This window comes from Scomber scombrus, chromosome 20 (genome assembly GCF_963691925.1).
Source record: "Scomber scombrus chromosome 20, fScoSco1.1, whole genome shotgun sequence".
Taxonomy (NCBI): domain Eukaryota; kingdom Metazoa; phylum Chordata; class Actinopteri; order Scombriformes; family Scombridae; genus Scomber; species Scomber scombrus.
The window spans coordinates 18,941,374-18,961,555 of record NC_084989.1 but is presented as its reverse complement, the minus strand read 5'-3'; the positions used below and the strand labels follow the sequence as shown (position 1 = coordinate 18,961,555).

Here is a 20,182-nt window from a genome sequence, read left to right as displayed (position 1 = left end):
TACTTAATATTTTTAGCTGCAAAGTTCTTAACACATTTAACTGATTGAACACTTCTCTTTATTTACTTACTGATGAAAAGCCCTTAAAATTGTGATAAACAGAATGAAATAATTAAACATGTTTTAAGCTGCTGCTACAAATATATTGCATAAATATAGAAAGGCATTTTCATGAACTGGCTGTGATGAAACATTGGAGATCCAACTGGTTCCCAATGAGATTTTCATAAACTTCTATTTTCTGAACATTAAAAAAAAAAAAAAAAAAAGGATGCTAGCATAGTAGCACTCAAATAAGATAATTATGAAAAAAGAGATATACTGTAAATCACCACAAAACCGGAAACTGTTTCAACAACCACTTTCTGTCCATTTGTTTTTTTTTACCAACACACAAACTGATACCAAGTGTAGATTTACTGGATGCTAAGCCAGAGGGTTTATTACTCTTTTCTGTTGAACATGGAAATCACAGAAACATAATTTCAAAAACTTTTCATGTACAAAGAACTGAGCAACAATTACAGTATTTTCTTAAAGCAATAATTCAGTAGGCTTTTCTTTATACTTTGAACAGATGAACAAACAAAGAAAACAACGAGTAAAACCAGTCTGTAACTTGAAGTTCAACAGAACTGACCTGATCGGGAAACAACCAAATATGTTTATTTATCCAAAAACCTGAAAAATAATTAACCAAAATTTTGCCGGCTCTATGGTGGATGTTAAAATAAAAGAAAGTGGAGTGTAATTTGGTTATATATGACGATGACTGATACCTTTATTTTAACATGATCACTACTGTTTGGATCCAGGCTTCAAATATTTCAAATGTAATTTTTTTTATGCTACCATTTTTAGAAGGTATGACGATATAGTTTGGAAGAAAACAATAACTTTGGGGGGGGGAAAAGATATCAGATAATACAGTAGCTTAGATACAAAACTATTATTCAAAACAAACAAAAAAAGACACATTGGTTGAACCCTAAAATTGAAATATTTGAATCATCTGTAATTCATACAGTAAGACTGAGCTACACCTCAATAAAGCAGTACAGTAACATGCAGGAAACAAATGTTATGGAGAGACATGTAGCCTGGGATCAGGGTAAACATCAGGAGTGAATTCATATGCATGTAGTATATGATCTGTGAGTCTGACTAACACAAAAGCTACATGTTGAAATCTCTCTTCTCTAACTAGATAGACAAACCAGCTTTGCAGATAAGTATAATGATTATGAATATAGTGCATTTACACAGTCCTGTGCGTCAACAGTTAAAATGGGACTGATTTTGTTGTATGAAGACTACAGCATGAAACAGAAATCTGAGCACAAGGCAAAAATGTAAAACAAAATCAGAAGCTCACACACTCTGGAGGTCAGGAGGACCGTGTCTAAACACACACACATATATATAATCCAAAAATAAAGACAAATCAAATAAATATGTCAAGTATAAAACTCTGGGAAACACTGTCCCCGATAAGTTGTTCCACCCTTCAAGTGAAATATGAGAGACACTGCTCTCGATAAATACACACGTAAAACACACACATTCACTGGTAGGAAAAAACTACCATCACTGCTTGTCATTATGGAAGGCACTGCTCCCGATAATGGGTTTAATTATGGAAGGCACTGCTCCCGATAATTTATCATAGTATTAACTGCTCCAAAGTAGACTGTGCAACATAAATGGCTTTCTTGCAAATTATGCAACCAATTCATTGTCATAAAAGTGGGCTTTTTAAATGTATTACTTGTTTCTGGATGGCTTTTTATGCATTCAGTTTACTTATTTCCCCCCCCCCGTTAAACACTTCATGTATAAATAATATTTTCTTGTCCGTTTCTATCTACCCCTGGTCTTGTTTTTGACAGACAAAAATCGTACCAGTTCCTGTTGCCAAATCAGGAAAAACTCTTTTCTACCCTTCATTTCTCCCTTTCAAAGTTTTTAAGTAACGTCTTTTTTTTTTTTTTTGAGTAGCTGCTGCAGTTAATATCTCTTTGTGTGAGGGAGACGAGCAGGGCAGAAAGAAAAGTAACACTTATTTTGTAAGTCCTTTCATTTTTACACAAATTTCCTGGACATTCTATGAGTAATTTGCAGGTATTAAAATGTTCTTTTTTTGTTATTCAGAGTGGTGTAGTTTGGTACAAATCATTAGAAAAATCAATAAAAAAAACAAAAATATTATTATATTATATTGTATAGGTACATGCCAACTGAACTAACATTTTTTTCCCCATTTTTTAATATAATTTGTACCCAGTCTGTAAAATGTCCTGGAAATATGCTGTTAAATACCTGCAAACTTCTCAAAACATTTCCAGGAAATTAGCATTAAACTGAGACCTGCAAAATAAAAGCATTACCGAAATAGAGACATTTTAAACTTCATCGCGGGCTCCATTTTGTCAGCAACAGTTGAGGAGTCATATGTGTAGCAGATGCTGCTGTAGGATTAGACAGTATAACCGTCATAATTATGGAAGGCACTGCTTCCGATAACGTCGTATAAAAAGACAAACGATAACTTTATAGTGGGCACTGCCACTGATAAAAAAAACTTAAATAAGGTCTTCAGTGCTTCGATGGCAAGAGGTCACAGCAAAGGCTTCGACTGGCACGACACTTTTAAGAGTGCAGTCAGGAGGAGGAGGCAGATCTGTCTATAGTATGCAATTTCTTCAAGTGTTGGGTAACATTTCACTTTTTTTTCTTTTTTTTTAAAAAAATGTTTTAGCTTCAAGTTGAATACTTTATCATGCCCTCCTGAGGTTTTGTGGGATTAAGAGTCAGATCCCTTCAAAATAACGGAATATAAGCATTTATATAAAGCATGGGGCTTTAATGACCTCTGATAGACAGCTTGTGCTTAAGTGCTGATATTGGAGCTCCTCCCTCTGCTTCATTCATCGTTTTCTTTCACTCTTGTATGTGTTCACTTGCTAATTTGAACAACCCCCTGTGTCTCACCTGTGTCTCACAACCCCCACCCCCCCCCCCTTCTTTAGATTTCGTTGTCAAGGTCCCAGATGTCACCGACCATGGCGTTGGCGCACAACTGCAGGTTCCAGGTGGCCAGGGCCAGCTGGGTGTGGAGCTGCTCCATGTCGGTGGTCTCAGTGATGAAGGCCAGAGTGTGGGAGCCGCGGCCCAGCAGGAGGTGACGGAAAGGAGTGTCGATGGGGGACACATATGGAGAGATGAGGGAGCGCTCAACCTATGATGGTAAAAATCATAATCATTAAAACATCCAACACCCCAAGATGATTACAGTGCTACCAATATGTTTTATAAAATGACATACTATCAGCATTATTACTTGAATATTAGATTAATACATCTGATCTAGAGTTGCACTCAGAAGTTTCACATTCCGTTGAAAGCTAAATCATGCACACTTCTTTTGGCTTCAAGCAGCTGAATAAGTTACGCAGTTATACAGTTACAGTGGCAGCGGGCTCCTAAGTTTAAGTATCCTTCAGTGTGTTACATGTATATAAGATGGTGCACCCTGCTAACAACCGTTCTTTGGAAGAGTTTTGATGAACAAAAAACACAGAACAGTAAGTGTCTTACACTCATGATCCTGTCGTTGAGGATTCGACAGGCCTCCTTGTCGTACAAGTCTGTGTTGTAGATGTCGTTTGTGATGCTGCTAGCAGCTCGTTGGAAGGAGCCTCGTGCAAGGTTTAGCCAATTAGGGCTCACATCCTTCAGCTGACCAGACTATAGAAAAGAAAGTCAAATAAACATCAGCAAAGGACAAAATGTTGTGGTCATAGCACACTTAAAGAAGTTCAGTCAAACTTCAAAACATGTAAGAAAGATGCTGAGAGACCGACCTGAGAGAGCTGTTTAACACGTCTATAGATCTGGCTCACGGACTTGGTAATGAGGCCTCCGTATCGGCTCACATCCAGGTTGAGCAGGTGGTCGTGGACCAGTCGCAGAGCCATCTGGCCAGCAAACTGTGCAGCCACTGCGGTTATTTCACCGGTGCGATGGTTGGTTTGATAATCGAGGTTATCCATGCTGTCCAGGTTGGTACCATAGTAGGTGTAGTATTCAGTCTTCAGACAGAAAAACACACAGATGCAATTTCAGTACAAAAGATAAACAAATTAACCAAAACATCACAATTTGAAACAAAAATTTGGAATCATAATAAACTTCCGCAAACGTCACATAAACAGTTATATTTAAGAAACTGGCTGTCTCATGATCGCTTTAAATCCCCCCAAAATAAATAAAACTATTTAGGGAACTTGTGCAATTAACTTTGTTTTGATTTGTTTCTACTGTTTGACTTTTTCCTTTCTTTTTTAAAGAAAATGACAAACCTTTTTATGCCAATTGGTTTTTAACATAATTGTATTTATTATTATTATTATTAACTCCTTAGATAGATGGAGTGATACAAATGAAAAAGGATTTCCAACAGTAAAGAGTTTTTTACATGTAAACGTTCCCATTTGTACTTCTTGTGGTTAAATGTCCAGTCTGTTTTGAATGTAGACTCACATTAGGATTGATGAAGTGGAAAGAGATGGAGGGAATCCCAGAGAAGGCCAAGAACGGATAAGCGGGGTCGTCCATTGCCATTGGTCTCAGTCTGCAAAAATTATTGTGTAAAATTATTACAGGCAGCTATTAGCAACAAAAACAACTCCTTTCTACAACAAAAGCAAAAGATAGAGTTTATTTAACACTCCAGAACTTTGGCAAGACGCAGGTTTCATGTCGGCACTAGAGTCTAAAACTTTTCCAATCAAATAATACCCGGCCTTAGATTTTTTGTAGGTTTAGATTTATCATTGTATTTGAAGAACTACATTTCTATGAAACATGAAAAACTAAAAAAAACTGTCCTCGTAAAAATGTCTAAAGTCGAGCATGAGTGATAAACAGTAGTATTAAAAGGAGTAGGAAACTTTAACTGACACTGTCAATGCTGGAAAAAAACCTCTTTCTATGCTGGTTTATTACTTACACTTTGGCCTCCCAGTTACTTTTCCCCACCATATCGTACACAGCTCCAGAACCAAGAGGACTTTTCACCTGTGCAGACAAGTGAAATTACACTAATTACAAACTCAGCGGACACAATCTGGACTGGATCACAATGTGAAGTGGGATGTTGTTGTTACCTCTTTCAGTGTGCTCTCAATGAGGCTGTACAGCAGTGGACTTGCTGAGGCTATAAAGCTTCCACGACCTTGTGAGGAAACATACTGTAGTCAGCGACAACGTAAGCATCTGAACACAGAAATATGTGCATCTATACTGTGATGCATATATAATGTACTGTATGTACTGTACATACCCATGACCGCTCCATCCAGGCTTATGTAGGTCAAAACGCTTTTGTCAATAGAGGACATGTAACCCTAAGAACAAACACACACACACACGATAAAGATCATTTGTAGAACATCAGACGATGCTTTATTTTTTAGATCCTTATAAAAGCGACTTAGCTCTCACCTCCAACCACTCGGTGGCGCCAACACTTCCATACTCTCCAGCACTCCAGCTTGCAAACACCAGACTTCTCCTGGGCCTAAATAAATCTAAAAAGAGGATACATAGGGGGCATTATCAAGTGATGTCCTGCAAAATACACCAGCACAACAATAAGGAAACACACTAATTTATAGTTAGAGTAACTGGGAGTCTACAACATACTGGTGAACAAATACTACTAATAGTGCAGATATAACTGCAATACAAGCATTTAACAGAAGTAACAGTTAAATCTGGTTATTTAATCTAATCAGTGAATATTGAAGATCTGTTATAAATCAACAGTGGCATATTTTCAGATTATACATAGACAAAACAGAAAGAAAGAGTTGTCGCTCCTCCAACATGGTGGCATCTCCCTGATCTACAAACTCAGTTATGTGTCCCTGAAGTGGAGACACATTGTCTAGGATACTGATAATACTGCCTCTGTTATGTATGCAAAATACTCCATCTGTTACCTTTCTCCACCATCGCATGAAAAGCCTTGGCCAGCTCTAACAGCATGGATGTGCCAACAGCGGCTCTGGCGTAACCTTTCCCCCAGGCGTCTCTCTGGGCTCCCAGCACAACGTAGCGATCTGCAGTTACATGCACAGACACAAAACACGTTAGTACAACAGATTTTAAATGTACAATAAAAGAAAAAAAACACCACTCTGAATTATTGAAGGGAAAATAGTTCATATGAATTAGTCCTACCAGGATCTTGGAATCCTTTGATGACTCCAAACACATTGTGAAGCTCCGTGTTGACCAGCGCGTTGTTCACCTCGACAGTGACGTTCTCGCTGCCTCCCAGTGTGTAAGACACTGAGTTGATGCCTCCTCTAAAGCTTGCATCTGCTGCAGGGCCTCCAATTTTCCTGGAGAGGGTGCAGAGAGACGAGGAATTGGGTGAATTAACACTGGAAATATTTACAGCTGTTGCTTGTCTTCCAGTCATCCATTTAGTGAGCACATTTAACACATTTATTTACAGAATTAGTTAAACCGCCTTCAACTTTTTTTTTGTTTGGCCACATGGGGAGGGGGGTTATGTTAGGATGTTAGAATATTTTTTCCACATCCAGCAGAAACAGAGCAACATCCTTATTCATTTAGAGTTGTGTTTCTGTCCACCTGGTGAATGTAAGTCCAATATTCACTCTTTTTTGGCTGTTTTTGAGCTACTGAGGGAAATATCTGGCTCTTTAGCTACTAAATGCTCCACTAGGTTCACCAGCTAGTCACTAACTGTGTTTGTTTATGGTGTGCTGAGCAGGTAGTGTACAGTGGGTTTATCTCTGAAATCAACACCACCATGAGAGTGCTGAGAGTGAACCAGAACAGTCAAGTTACACCAGAACAACTAAACAATGTCCTCAAGTTCATCATTGACAGTGACACTTCTGATATTACATCTTATCATTTGACTGTTATTATAAAAAAATATGGATTATTGTTGCTTTAACAGAGTAAAAATAACAAAATACAAGAATAATAGTAGTGATCAAAGTTAATCATATAAACTGAGTCTTTGGAGTGAAAGATATCATGAAGAAAAGGCTTTCCAAAACCAATATATACAGATATATGGAGTACAGTACAGTTATATACAAATCAATACAGTAATATCATTCTAAAGTCTACCTTCAAGTCTTTTTCTAAGCAAGTGCTACTAAAATATCGACTAAACATATGCTTTTGAGTTGATGCCTTTATCCAAAGACCTCTAGCACCATGACTGTAGATTAATAGTACTATGAGTTACACTGTGACTCTACTAAAGTGTGAAGCATTTTCTGTTGTCAATAGTCGTCATAGTGCGTCTGTGTATTCTTACTGTAGAAGAGTTGTTGCCACGCTGGCGGTGATAGTCTGGGCTGGGATTTGAGGGAGACCAGATGACTTAGTTGGGGGGAACTGGGTGTGATTGAAGGAGGGGAATCCAGGGGTGTAGGGGTCGCCTGAACCCAGATGGACCTGAAGGACACACAAACAAAACAATACGATTATACTTTCTAGCTCTGGCTACTTGGTTAATTGACTTACTATGAACCTGACAAACTTACATGTCCGTAGAGTTCTGTTGTTATTGTATACGTGTAGTCTTGAGGGTCAGGGTAGATTAGAACAGCAGAGGCCCCCTTTGCTTCAGCATTATCTACCTGAAGAAACAGAATAACAAACATGAAAACAAGTTTCCAATCATGTTCCTTAAAAAAAAAAAAAAAAAAAAAATCATACAAGGCATATAAAAAGGGTTAAAAATCCCACACACATACCTTCTCTGCAAAGCTAAGTTTTCCAGCTCGGAGCAGCAACACACAGTCTTTCAGCTCAACGTTCTTCTTCTGCAGAACATCCAGATCCTCTTTTCGACCATAGCTGCCATACACCAGCTTGCCCTACACACACACACATACAAGTTAGGTACATGACAAATACATTTTAACAAGAAGCAGACATCTTTAGGTTTTGGCTATGTAAGTGTCAACTATATTAAAAGGTGCAGTGTGTAGAATTTGGCAGCATCTAGTAGGACAGACTTGGCAGAAATATAATATATTCATAAGTATGTTTTAATTTGTGTTTTATAAACAAAAACACTGCAATTCTTATTTTGTGGTACTTTAGAATGAGCCCTTTATATCTAGTTTCACAGCCTACCTATACATGCTTGGAAGGGAACGGTAAGGAGAGCCATTCAGTTGGTTGCAATCTACAACCTCACCACTAGATGCCACTAAATCTTACGCACTTGTCCTTTAACTCACCTGAACTTTCCCAGTAGCGCTGTATGCAAGATATCCCTTAGGCTCGAAGACCTCTGAACCAAAAACGACACGGTTTGTGTGATTGCTGCCAAGGAGAGGACAAAAGCTTGTTATGATGTCGTTGGTTTGTTTGTTTTGTTTTACCAATGACACATTTTACTGTGATCCAGAGACCTTTACGGTCAGTGGATAATAGCACCATCCTAAAGTCAAGCTGTGACACTGTAAGCACACCAACATGTTTAAAGTGGAAACAGACACCTTTTCAACTATTCCCCCTCCTAACGTGTCATCAGATTTGCTTGTTCAATATTCCACATTTATCATATAGCATTAAGACAATGAATAAGACAAATTATTATTATTATAGATATGAGGCTTATAGGGAACCAATCTAAAGACCAATGGTGTCATTCTATATCCATTATACTGTACAATCAACATTTACTTCATAATAATTAATAGTAATAATTAAAGTTAATGCAAAAAAGCTGTCTATTTCCACTTTAACCATGTAGGCGTTACAGCCTTTCAAACTTACCAATACCTCTTAAATAAAACAATAATTGTATTTCATTTTATAAATGATTTAATTTATCAACCTGTCTGGCGTTGGCAGCTGAACGTAGTGTTTGTCAGTCCAGGGCTCCATCTCAAGCGTCTTGAACTCTTCAAACATGCGATTTCCCAGTTTCTTATCGTCTTCGCTTCCTGCTGAATGGTTGGGTAGATCAAAGTCTCTGCAAAACAAAGAACATTTAATTACCCTGCCAAGTTTGTTTCGGTTCAGTCTTCAAAAATGACTTTTTCAGTTAAACATTCATTTGAGAAAAAGGCGTAGAGATGAGTCATTAACTGTCTTATGAACAAACAACGTACTTTATTATAAATGTCACTCATCATTGTCAGGGCACATTACGAGAAATGATGAGGCTGATAGGATTTTAAGGCGATACTAAACACTGCTTTTATGCATATGTATTCTGTTCTGTAGATCAGTTTGCTGATTACTTGGTGACAAAACACTTAAGAAAATCTAGTCAGTTTTAAGAGAGTGTATAAGTGAGTTTCATGAGTCTGAGAGGACAGAAATTTGTGTCAACTTATTAGAAGGACTTATTTTAAAATATAACAATCACCAAACTTGAGGATACCCAGTTTTCTTTAGACGGCAACAAACTTTGTTATTATTTAATTTGTTATTAAGTGGCTTATATGACTTTTGTGGCAGTTTCCTCATACTTAGAATGATCTGCCAAAACACTAATCATAATGCCTTAATCTAAATTTAATTGGAGTCTAAATATAATAATATGAAAGGTGCTTAAGAAAAAAAATGATTACTATTATTACTAAATATGTTTAACTAGATAACTTATATTCTGTATTCAGTAGGAACAGATAGGCTTGAAGCTGAGTGCCACAGACAGAGTGGAGTAGTCGGAGCGTACTGAGAGACGGACTAACACGTACACTTGTGTACAGATGAAAAGTTTACCTCAGAGTCTGGACAAAGTTTGGGGCCGTGAGCTTCTGTTTGAGAAGTTCAGTGACGTCGTTCCAGTCCAGCTGGACTTCTGCAGGCCGTGGAACATCCACTATCGTCTGTTCTTCCACTTCCGTTCCTTTACTACAACTCACTGCCTCCACCCGAGGTTTACGATGGCTTATGAATCCAACCATGTACCCTGGAAGACATAGGGTGCAGACATCAGAACCGGTTTTAAAAAGTAGTACGTTTTAAAACAGTGATGTAAATCTGCCAATAGTGACCTCACTAAGATAAATACACATGACTCCAGATATCAGATCTTTGCACTGGCTTTCTGCATGACAAAAATCTGACTTTATAAAGCATTATTATTATGAATCTTCCAGGTCTCTCAAGTTGTCCCCAGAGTCAGAATTTAACATGTAGTCTGCTTGGAATAATAAAGTGTGTCTGACATGCTTTGTCAACTAAAACATTCAGTTACAGGGTTCAAACTGCTGGACACAAGATGTATCCTACTGAAAAGCTTGCACCAGAAGTTTCCACATCAAACTTTTGTAAGTGTTAGTGAAACAATCCACAGTTGTTTCCAAAGAAGAAGAAGAGGAAGACTTTCACCCTTTAGCAGCCTTTTAGAGCCAAACTCTGCCCATCATTGTTCTGAACAGTGAAAGTAGAAACATAGGTAACAAAAACAAATTTTTGAGTGTCAATTGAGAAGTTAATATCAAATCTTAATTATCAGTTAATTATCAGATACGTTTTTTTTTCCCCCAGCAAAAATTCACAGTTGGCAGCTTCTCAAATGTAAAAATCTGCACTGATCATAAACTGAGTGTTTTTGGTTTTAGACTGTTGGCCAAAACAAATCATTTGGATTTAACAGATTGGCTCTGGAGAAAATGTAATGAGAATAAATTTAGTTGCAGATCTCAACTGTTTGAAAATGGTTAAAGTTTAGTAAACAGAGAAAGACTAAGAAAGAGATTAGCGCTGCCTACCAATAACAAAGACTATCAGGAGTCCCAGGGCCATGTAGCAGAGGGTATTTCGGCTCTGACGTGGAGGTGCTGGCCTGAAGCTCGGCGATCCTCCCGCCTGGCCGACCTCAGTGTCGTCATCCGTGGCATTATCATGCAGCTTGACCTCAACATGTCGTTCTCCATCCTCCTCGGGCTGCAGAGTGAACCTGCTGTACCGCTCACTTTTAATCTGGACAACAGGGGAAGATAAGAAGGAAAACTGTGAGACCAATGTGTTCCTAATCTCACAGCTGCAGGAGAGGACGGGAGGCTTACAAAGGTCCAATTATTTAAATTTTTAAAAAGATAGTTTTTTATTTCAGCCACTCAAAAATGAAGCTAAACTCCATCTTTTCTATTCAATCAAGTGACCATGAAGCATATACAAAAAAAGAAGTAAAAATCTAAATGCAGGTAACAAATCTAATAAATGATTGCATTTCCATGACAAATCATTCCAGTGAGAAAACACAAACACTCACCACACTGTTAAACGCAGACCTCACTCGATCCATTGTTGCCCTGATTACTGTCCTGAAAGACAGAATATGACCGAGACTGTGAGGCTGTGGGCAGCAAATTAAGAACGCAAAAGGCAGAAGGAAAGATGAAAGCAGGGCACAAAACGACCAGAGGAAAGAGAGAGGGAGGGAAGGAGGGAGGAGGCAACATGCGGTGAGTCATATTTTTTAAAACAGAGCTGCTATTCACACAGATCTTAAGTTGAGTGTTTCCTCTGTTAACGGGCAGACTGTTTTTTTTACAAACAGACTCAAACTGTACAAATCCAAACTGGACTTATTTTATACAGCCTGAGTACTGTGTGTGTTTATGTGTATTTCATTGAGTTAACACTAAGATATCTTTTCTATTAATATCTCTATTGATTTGAAATGTTGCAGAGAATACACCTTAATACACTAGATACTGATTAATACAAATATTGGATTTTTTTGATTGTTGCATCCAAAAAAAAATGACCACAAAAAATTAAAAAGGCTTTCTTGACTGTGTCCCATTTGCTCTTAAATTAAAAACAAACTATATAACGACATAAATCTATATCATGATCACATAATAAAATACCCTACTCAACATGAGTCATCCTAAGCAAACTCAGTCAGCCAGAATATATATGAATATTTTCCAATTTAGTGACTGAAGAGCAGTCGACAGGGTAACTTATCACCTATTTTGATAAATAATTAAGTGTTGGAGTCATGTTTAATGCAAAAATACTAAACACTGAGAAGTGTAGCTCTTCTGTTGTGACAGTTTTTGTGCATTTATTTGTTTATTTTGGACAGGAAAGACAAAATTGGGCTGCAACTAACACTTATTTTTATTATAGATCAATTGTTTTGTCTATAAAATGTCTCAAAATTGTGAAATATTTCTTCAACGTCTTATCAGCAGTCCGATAAAATTCAGAATAAAATTCAGTTTATGACACAGAAAAAAATCAAAATCATATTTAAAAGAAGGACCGAAAAATGTTTTGCATTTTTTTTTAAAAGAGACGATTATTCAATTTTTAAAAATAATTGCCAATCATTTCTCTGACAATTGTAGCCATTTTCTGACATTTTCTAGACCAACTTATAAACCAAGAAAATAATCAGCTGATGAATCTATAATGAAAACTGAGTTATTTGGAGGCATCTGCAAAATAAAACTGATATTCAATGCGAATAACTTTATTCATCTGAGGAAAAGAAAAAAATTGAAATCATTTTATTAGCTTTATTTTTCTCAGTTTGCTTGCAGTGATTAATTTTGACAAATTTCTTTCACTGGTAGCCAATAAAATTATCACTCAGTCCCATTCCTGATTTATTATTTTCTAAATAAATATATATACAGCTATAAATACAAATACAAATAAGGACATTTGCTCACTTTGTCTGGTAACCTGTTCTGAGTGTTTGACACTTAATGTACCAAAAGGTTTGTTAAAGAAAAGAAGAAGAAAAAAGAAAGAAATTGAATCCATGATGAATTCTACAATCATTTCCTTTAATTACTGTCTCCATACAAAATGTCAAATGACGTCCAAAAACTGGTTTGACCTACACCTTGCACCCACATGCTTACACAACACAAGACAAGGCAAAAAAAAAAGACCTACAGGTATCACCACAAAAGATAAATGTGTTTTATTTATAAACAGGCATTTACAAACGGGCTTCTCAGAAGGAAACTTGTGAAAGAAATGTCTGTTAAAACTTTAAACCCACAACTTCCGTGTCCCTGAAGGTGTGTCTTTCCTCATAATGCTGTAGGTGGTGACAGACCAGACATGCACAAAAAAAACCTGCTATGCATGCTTAAAGTTTACTGAGCTTAACCGGGAAACTGTAAATGACTTGTCCTCCAGTGATTGGATGGAAACTCTGTGTGTCATAATGATAAGACATTATCCTGCACTAATCAAACAATCTGGGGGAAAAAAAGCCTCAAGCATTTCCTCAATCCAGAGCCCAAACTGGAGAAGTATTACCAGAGCTGAAGAGATAGGTCATGCTTCTTTTCATCATCACCCGATAAACACACCAATATGGTGGCCGTTATTAGCTACACGACAGTGGAAACAGTGTCACCAGTATTAGAGCTGCACTTCACTGCATTTCCTTTTTGTAGTCTACTAGACACAAGCCACAGAACCGCATCATTTTCTCTCTTTTTCTGTTTCCTGTCAACTCTCTAAACCGTCGCTGCAGTAAAAAGCAATTTTAAAAAGCCTTAAAAATATACCAAAAAAATGTCAGGCGTTTCTGGAAAGTAGCCCCAGAATTATTTACAAAAAAAGGCAAAAAATATGAATCACAAAAATGCAAATGTAACACAGACACAGAATTGTTTGTAAATAATATTAATGTTCAACTATCACAATTCATTGTTTATTATACTTTTTTTTTTACTTTTACAACAATTAGTTGATTAATCTATTCGTTGATTTAGAGAAAATTAATTGGCAACTATTTTGATAATCAATTAATCATTTAATAAATTGTTCAAGCAGAAATTCTCAAATATCAGAAAGTTTCACCTGCTTACTTGTGTGGATTTGCTAATTTAAATTTGATTTGTGTGACAGTAAACTGGATATCTTTTAGATTTTGACTATTGGCCAGAAAATAATAGTGATTTCATGTGCAGTCCCTTCAGTAGGTCAAGATTAAAAACATAACAGTGTAATAAACATTATAAAAGCAAAAAACATCCAGGATACATAAAAATACAAAGCTACACACAAAAGCACGTCACATACAATGTAGAGTCAGTGGTTAAGTTGTTTGGGCTTCAGGAAGTTGTGATGCACAACTATTATAATCATAGATTGCTCATTTTGAGTCACTTTTTTAAGAAGAAAATGTCCAAATTATTTGATTTTCTTCAGTCGTCTATGATATTAAATTAACTACATAATTATCTTTGAATTTTGGACTGTTGGACGGGACAAAAGACATTTGAGGGACATCACTTTGGGACATATTTCACAATTTTCTGACATTTTATGAACCAAACAACTAACAGATTAAACAAGAAACTAATTAATAAATAATTTAATAATGAAATAATTAGTTGCAGCCCTAGTATAGATTTATCCGCCTCGAAAGCACCAGTCTTTGTTACTCATCCCTCTTTATCATCATGTAGAGCAGACATATTCACCATGTGGTCCTGGTGGTGTGAAAAATTAAGAGGAAGTGCAAATGATGAAGTCCCAACATGTCCTTGCTTTTTTATTTATGCGCATTAGCCACAAGTTTTTCCAAACTAAAACAATACATTACTATTTATTTAAACATAAAGCAAAATCCTTGTCAGAAATAAAATGATATCAATCGTTTTGGGAGTGGTTACACGAGGGTTTCATCGTGGCATGACTCCACAATATAAAGGCATCCTCTTTGAATAAAGACAAAAAAGCCACTACAACCACATTTGTGGAGTTTTTGATGTCTAACCACATCTTCCTTTTTTATGTTTGACAAGGACATTTTATATTCTTGAGCAAGAAAACTCCCTAATACTCACTCACACGTTCAAACCAAGAGACTGGATAAAGACAGCAGGTTTCGTATTAAAATAAAAAGCCAATTATGATGTCAGTTTATCAGCAGTACATTTATTTTTAGATGAAAAGAGGTCACATATGTTTCCAGCACGTACCAAGCTAAAACAGGTGACATTGCAGCAGCATCACCAAATTGAGCTAGTTAGCAAAAAACGTGTCTCTTGTATGTCTCTCCCGTCACATAAGAGACAACAGAGCTAAATAAAATGTCGAAATTTAAAAAGATGTGAATGAATTATATGTAAATTATCGTGTTTCTCACCTGAGTACAGGCTCTGCTCCGCGCCTTATGGCCTTCCTGTTAGCGGTGCCTTTGGTCCTTATACGGTTCACTTCCGCCTTTCCTACAGGGGCGTCATAGTCACGTGAGCAGTGGCGAGTTCATTCATTTGGAGGGTTGAGGGCAAGCAAGAGGCCACCCATGTATACCCCCCTTATCTTAAAAAAATCCAATTTCTACATAGTGTGGTGTAAAATTTGGATGACACTTATTAAGAATGAATAATGTTGTATCTGCTAAAAGGGTACTTGATTGTTGACTATTATTTGCTAATAATAATCAAAACTGAGGGCATTATGTTGAAATAAGAGATGTATGTGATTCTGCACTTACTGAGAGAATACTGTATGTGGCTTTTTGTCACACACAAAGCAAGAGAAGAGAGCCGAATCGCTGGCGGGTTTTACTCTTGTGTCGGACGCGCATGACTCTTCCAGTGAAGACTCTCTGACCAATCAGTGGCCGGCAGTCAGTTGACCAAGATCCGAAGTTTGGTGCATTTAGTTCGGCTGTGGGGGGAGTTGACGCTTTCCCACGGAGGTCAGCAAAATTAGAAGTATAAAAAGAAAATTTTATCTGAGATCATTGTATCATTTCTGCATGGACATTGTCTGTGTATGTTTTGGTTCCGGGTTTTGCTGCCGGTGTTCTGAAAAGTTGACCTACCTCCTCAGGGTGACCTACCAGATCAGGCTTTCAGACAAGTCTGATAAACTGACCTACCCGCTCAGGATAACCTACCCTAAAGAAATCATGGTAGCTCATCCCGTCAAGTAGGGTAGCACATCCTGTCATGCTGGAAATATCTATCAGAATGACCTACTACTCATTACGTTGTGCTTAAACCATGGGTAGCGCAACATGTCAGGCATTAAATATCCATCAGAATGACCTACTACCCATTATATTGTGCTAAAACCATGGGTAGCACAACCTGTCAGGCAGGAAATATCTATCAAAATGACCTACTACCCATTTTATTGTGCTAAAACCATGGGTAGCACATACTGTCACGCAGGAAATATCTATCAGAATGACCTACTGCATAATATAATGGGTTAACTTAACTGTTCAGACATTGCTTATCCTACAGACCCCATTCAAACTTAAAATATAAAAGTACAAAGTGAGAGCCTTTACAGCAGTATACAGATACATGTTTTAACTCTCCCCAAGCTCATATCATACCTCAGTATTATGCCACAAGGCTCCTATTTCTCAAAATATAACATATGAGTCATAGTCTTTGAGATCTCAACCTTAATTGAGGGAGAGCACTGTCTAATTGACTGCAATACAATCTGCAGGCTCTCAGGCTCTCAGTGTCCTTACTCTCCTATTTCTTAAACTGACAGACTGTCTCTTCTTTCAAACACTTTGTGCACACTTTGTACTTCCTCATGCCTAGCAAGTCCTGCTGCCACTAATTATGTACATCTCTTGCAGCTAGGAGCTTAATTTTAAGCCAATCAATTTCTCCTCAATAAAATGTGAATTTGTGCTCCATGTTTCAGGGATCTCTGTTGGCTCAGTGGTTAAGCCCTGTACAATAATGACCAGGTTCTGAGTTTATAACCAGCTCAGGACAGTGCTCCTCAAGACATTGCTCTTATAATTGAAGTCGCTTTAATATGCTTATGCACCATCATGCAATGTGACTCCAGCGCCTTATAATATAAGAATGTCATTGCTGCAACCCTTATTATTTATTATTACTTATTTTAATTGCATATATGTTTATGCAATTAATGCAATTTTGCTGTGTCTCACTTTAGTACAGTGCATAGCATTGCTTTCCTAACAACACTAGGTTGTAAGTTTTCTAGTTCTAATATTTTTGAAATCTCTTCTCTACACAGGGCAGGCCATCCTTTCTAGTTAGAAATGATCAACAGTTTCACCTCCCAGAATGAAAAATACCTCTGTTACATAGAAATATTTTATACAAGCACGCAGTTAATGAATGGGAAGCCAAAGCAAAAATCTACCCATGACACCTTCTCGGCTATCGTCTCCTGAACTATTATGAGGGCCAGAAATTCAGTTTGCTAATTGGGCGAAGCTGGAGAGACGAGCTGTCTAATACCTGTGACCTTCTCTCACTAATCCTTCAAGGTATGACTCTGAATTGTTGATACACAATGTTTAATCCTAGTCAGTAACGGCTTTTGGCAGTCTATACCCTTTGTTCTACATTAGTCTTTTCTCTCACAGTCAACTCATCTTTGACAAACGTGCAGGTGAACAAACTGCCAGCAGGGCAACAAAAACTTAAATGCATTCAGCTGAGGAGTACAGTACATTTAGCAGATGAAAGTGAAAGAGACACATCTTTACTGTAAGTGAGCAAGGAGGAAATTTGATACAATCTAATTCTGTAATGGCATCACAGATGGTCTCTTATCAGTCATCTGTCTGTACAAAATGGTGTAGTGCAGGAAATCCATGTATAATGTGGAGAATGTGGGCACGTAGACCCATTTGAGTCAGTTACTGCAAGTAAAAGGAATTTGACCTGACCTGAATACAACAATTTAGATGCCCTCAAACAACAACTGTGTGTGAGGGAGGGACAGAAGGGCTAGAAATAGTGTCTGCACTCCTCCCTATGTGTGCATTTGTGGTGTGTGTACAGTAGGTGGCAAAATCTAAATGGGGCTGAGCACATCATGCAATAGCAACACTGTCCCAGATGGTGTCACCTCAGTGCTATGTGTTAAAATTACCTCTCATCTCTAGAGAGAATTAACCTCCATCTCTGGATGAGAAAACAATTTGTCCCTCTTACAAAAAGACTGGATACTGTACATGATGGCAACTATGAGAAAGCAAAGTTGTGTGATCAGTTGCCATATTTAATATCGCTTGTTCCCCACATTTTATGGTTTTAGTTTACGATTGTGTTTGCAGGTTTAATGTGTTACTCAGGAGCTATGAAATGATTTGTTGGCTTTTGTGGGATCAAATCTGTGATATTTTGGTGACAGGATGATCTCTCCATCAGTCCACCATGGGGCTAGTGTGAATGAATGTTGTTTCAAACATGCTTTGGAGTTTAATGAAGCAAATAATTGATTCCAGAGGTTTGGGCAATGGTGGAAAGAATCTAAATACATTTATTAAAGTACAATTTTGAGGTACTTATACTTGAGTATTTCCACTTTCTGCTACTTTATACTTCTACTCCAGATTTGACATAATGGGTAACATAACACGCTTTTAAAAAACAACACATTGTTAAAGATGAAACCAGTGGCTTCAAACCTTTTTGTTGTTTGACGTCTTACAAAAAGTAGTGTGTAATCCGGGTCACATTTCAGATGTTTATGTTGAGTTGTTAACAGCTCCACACAATAGTGATTTTTCCCTCTAAACTAAACATTTATTCATTTCTATAAATATTCATATAAACCCAATATTTTAGCAAAAATCAAAGATGAGAGAAAAAGTCCAAAAACTGAAAACAGATTTGTGTATCAGAACGTTGTATTTTCTTCTTTTCTCTCCATTAATCCTCTCATGACCCCTTTATCTGCTGAACCTTTGGAGGGACCCAAGCCCTAGATTGAGAGCCACTGGACTGAACTAGTTATCTGTATATAAAGTAGTTCAAACTAGCTCCACCTACAGCAGCTACAACAGTAACATGCTGCTTCACACTGATGCCTCAGTATTAATAATCTAATGATGTCATATATAATAATGTCTGGTATGGTTATGTATGATTGCAAATTGAAAGTTTACTACCAAACCAAATTTTTATATGTTTATATATTTTATAACCCTAACTCATGTGTGGATTAAATAAATGTGATATTATGTGTTAATTAGTGAGCTTTACAGTTGCTGGTAGATGTATTTTTGTTTAATTCAACAGAGCAAGAACAGTTTTTATGCTACACTAAGCTTACTGGCTTCTGGATTTAGCAACAAACAGATAAGAAGAAACACGCATTCAAGTAAAGGTCAGACAAGTATTATCTCTCTCATGCATCATATAGACACCTGGGAGGCATTTACAAACAAATATTATCTCCACTCATGTGAACGACATTCCTGAGCTGTGGTATTTTATCACATCCGATCCTCTTTTTTAGTCTGTACAGCAGCAGTTTGTCCTGTTCACTGTTCTCCACCCAGTGACAGCTGATGGTGACAAAAAAAAAAATCTAAATTCCTCATCTATCTTTTTCCCCTATCGCTGCATCCTTCCATCGCGCTCTTTCTGCTGCCGCCAGCACATTTCTCCCCCGCGTGTGGTTTGATCCAGGGGGGACAACGCGGCAGGGCTTTGCATGGTATGTGCATGTGTGTATGTGAGAGAGTGTATGTATGTTGGATGAGGTTTCTATGAATTCAGAAGCTTTTTCATGTAGACTATTCAGTTCAATTCAGTTTTATTTACATAACACCAAATCACAACAGAAGTTATCTTAAGGCACTTTTCACATAGGGCAAGCAGTGTTTCCCACAGAATTTTGAGAGACTATGGTGGTAGGGTCTCAGTCCGATCCTCTAGGGGGGTTCTGGGGTATGCTCCCCCGGAAGAAAATGTTGTACATTTTTAAGTCAAAGGCATCATTCTGGTGGACTCTGAGAGAAACATTAAGAGGTTATGTCTAGAATTTTTTGTGGTTTAGTAATTTAACTACTGGTTGAATGGTGATGACACAGCAAAAAGGTCGTTCCCAAAAAGCACAGGAAATAAACATTACCTGTTAATAAATGTTTGAAAAAAACTATCAAAAAAGACTAATGTCCATATTTCAGCTCTGAAACCAAGAAAGCAGATGTGATTATCCAAGTTCAACTAGTTACTTATAAACATATAAAAAACTGTTTCAGTAAATATCTTTTTCTGCACATTCTGTTTCTTCAAATAACTAAACTAACTGTCTTTGCTGATCAATCAAATACTGGATGTCTTAGAAGTGGATCCGGATCAGTTGATTTATTCTACAGATGGAAATAAAGATCTCTCATTAATACTTTTTAAAACTGAAC

At 37.2% G+C, this 20,182-nt stretch overlaps 1 protein-coding gene across 1 annotated transcript; it reads right to left on the bottom strand.

Moving 5' to 3' along the window:
* Nucleotides 1-416: 416 nt before the first annotated feature.
* On the bottom strand, nucleotides 417-15,211 carry tfr1b (transferrin receptor 1b). Its single transcript, XM_062441365.1, has 19 exons — nucleotides 15,161-15,211; nucleotides 11,300-11,351; nucleotides 10,797-11,007; nucleotides 9,802-9,991; nucleotides 8,906-9,043; nucleotides 8,304-8,388; nucleotides 7,812-7,934; nucleotides 7,599-7,694; nucleotides 7,370-7,509; nucleotides 6,247-6,410; nucleotides 6,006-6,125; nucleotides 5,506-5,591; nucleotides 5,345-5,408; nucleotides 5,169-5,236; nucleotides 5,012-5,079; nucleotides 4,543-4,633; nucleotides 3,864-4,091; nucleotides 3,598-3,747; nucleotides 417-3,238 (listed from the first exon to the last, which is right to left on the bottom strand). The coding sequence occupies exons 2-19, from the start codon at nucleotides 11,330-11,332 to the stop codon at nucleotides 3,026-3,028; spliced, it is 2,268 nt and encodes a 755-aa protein (XP_062297349.1). The 5' UTR covers nucleotides 11,333-11,351; nucleotides 15,161-15,211; the 3' UTR covers nucleotides 417-3,025.
* Between the last annotated feature and the right edge of the window lie 4,971 nt (nucleotides 15,212-20,182).

What these genes read in the sequence shown, in the direction of transcription:
- tfr1b (XM_062441365.1), bottom strand. Translation starts at nt 11,332, where the DNA reads ATGGATCGAGTGAGGTCTGCGTTTAACAGTGTG. An exon ending in GCGCTACTGGGAAAGTTCAG is followed by an intron (nt 7,935 to 8,303) that starts GTGAGTTAAAGG and finishes GTGTGTGTGTAG; the next exon opens with GGCAAGCTGGTGTATGGCAG. An exon ending in GCGCCACCGAGTGGTTGGAG is followed by an intron (nt 5,409 to 5,505) that starts GTGAGAGCTAAG and finishes GTTTGTTCTTAG; the next exon opens with GGTTACATGTCCTCTATTGA.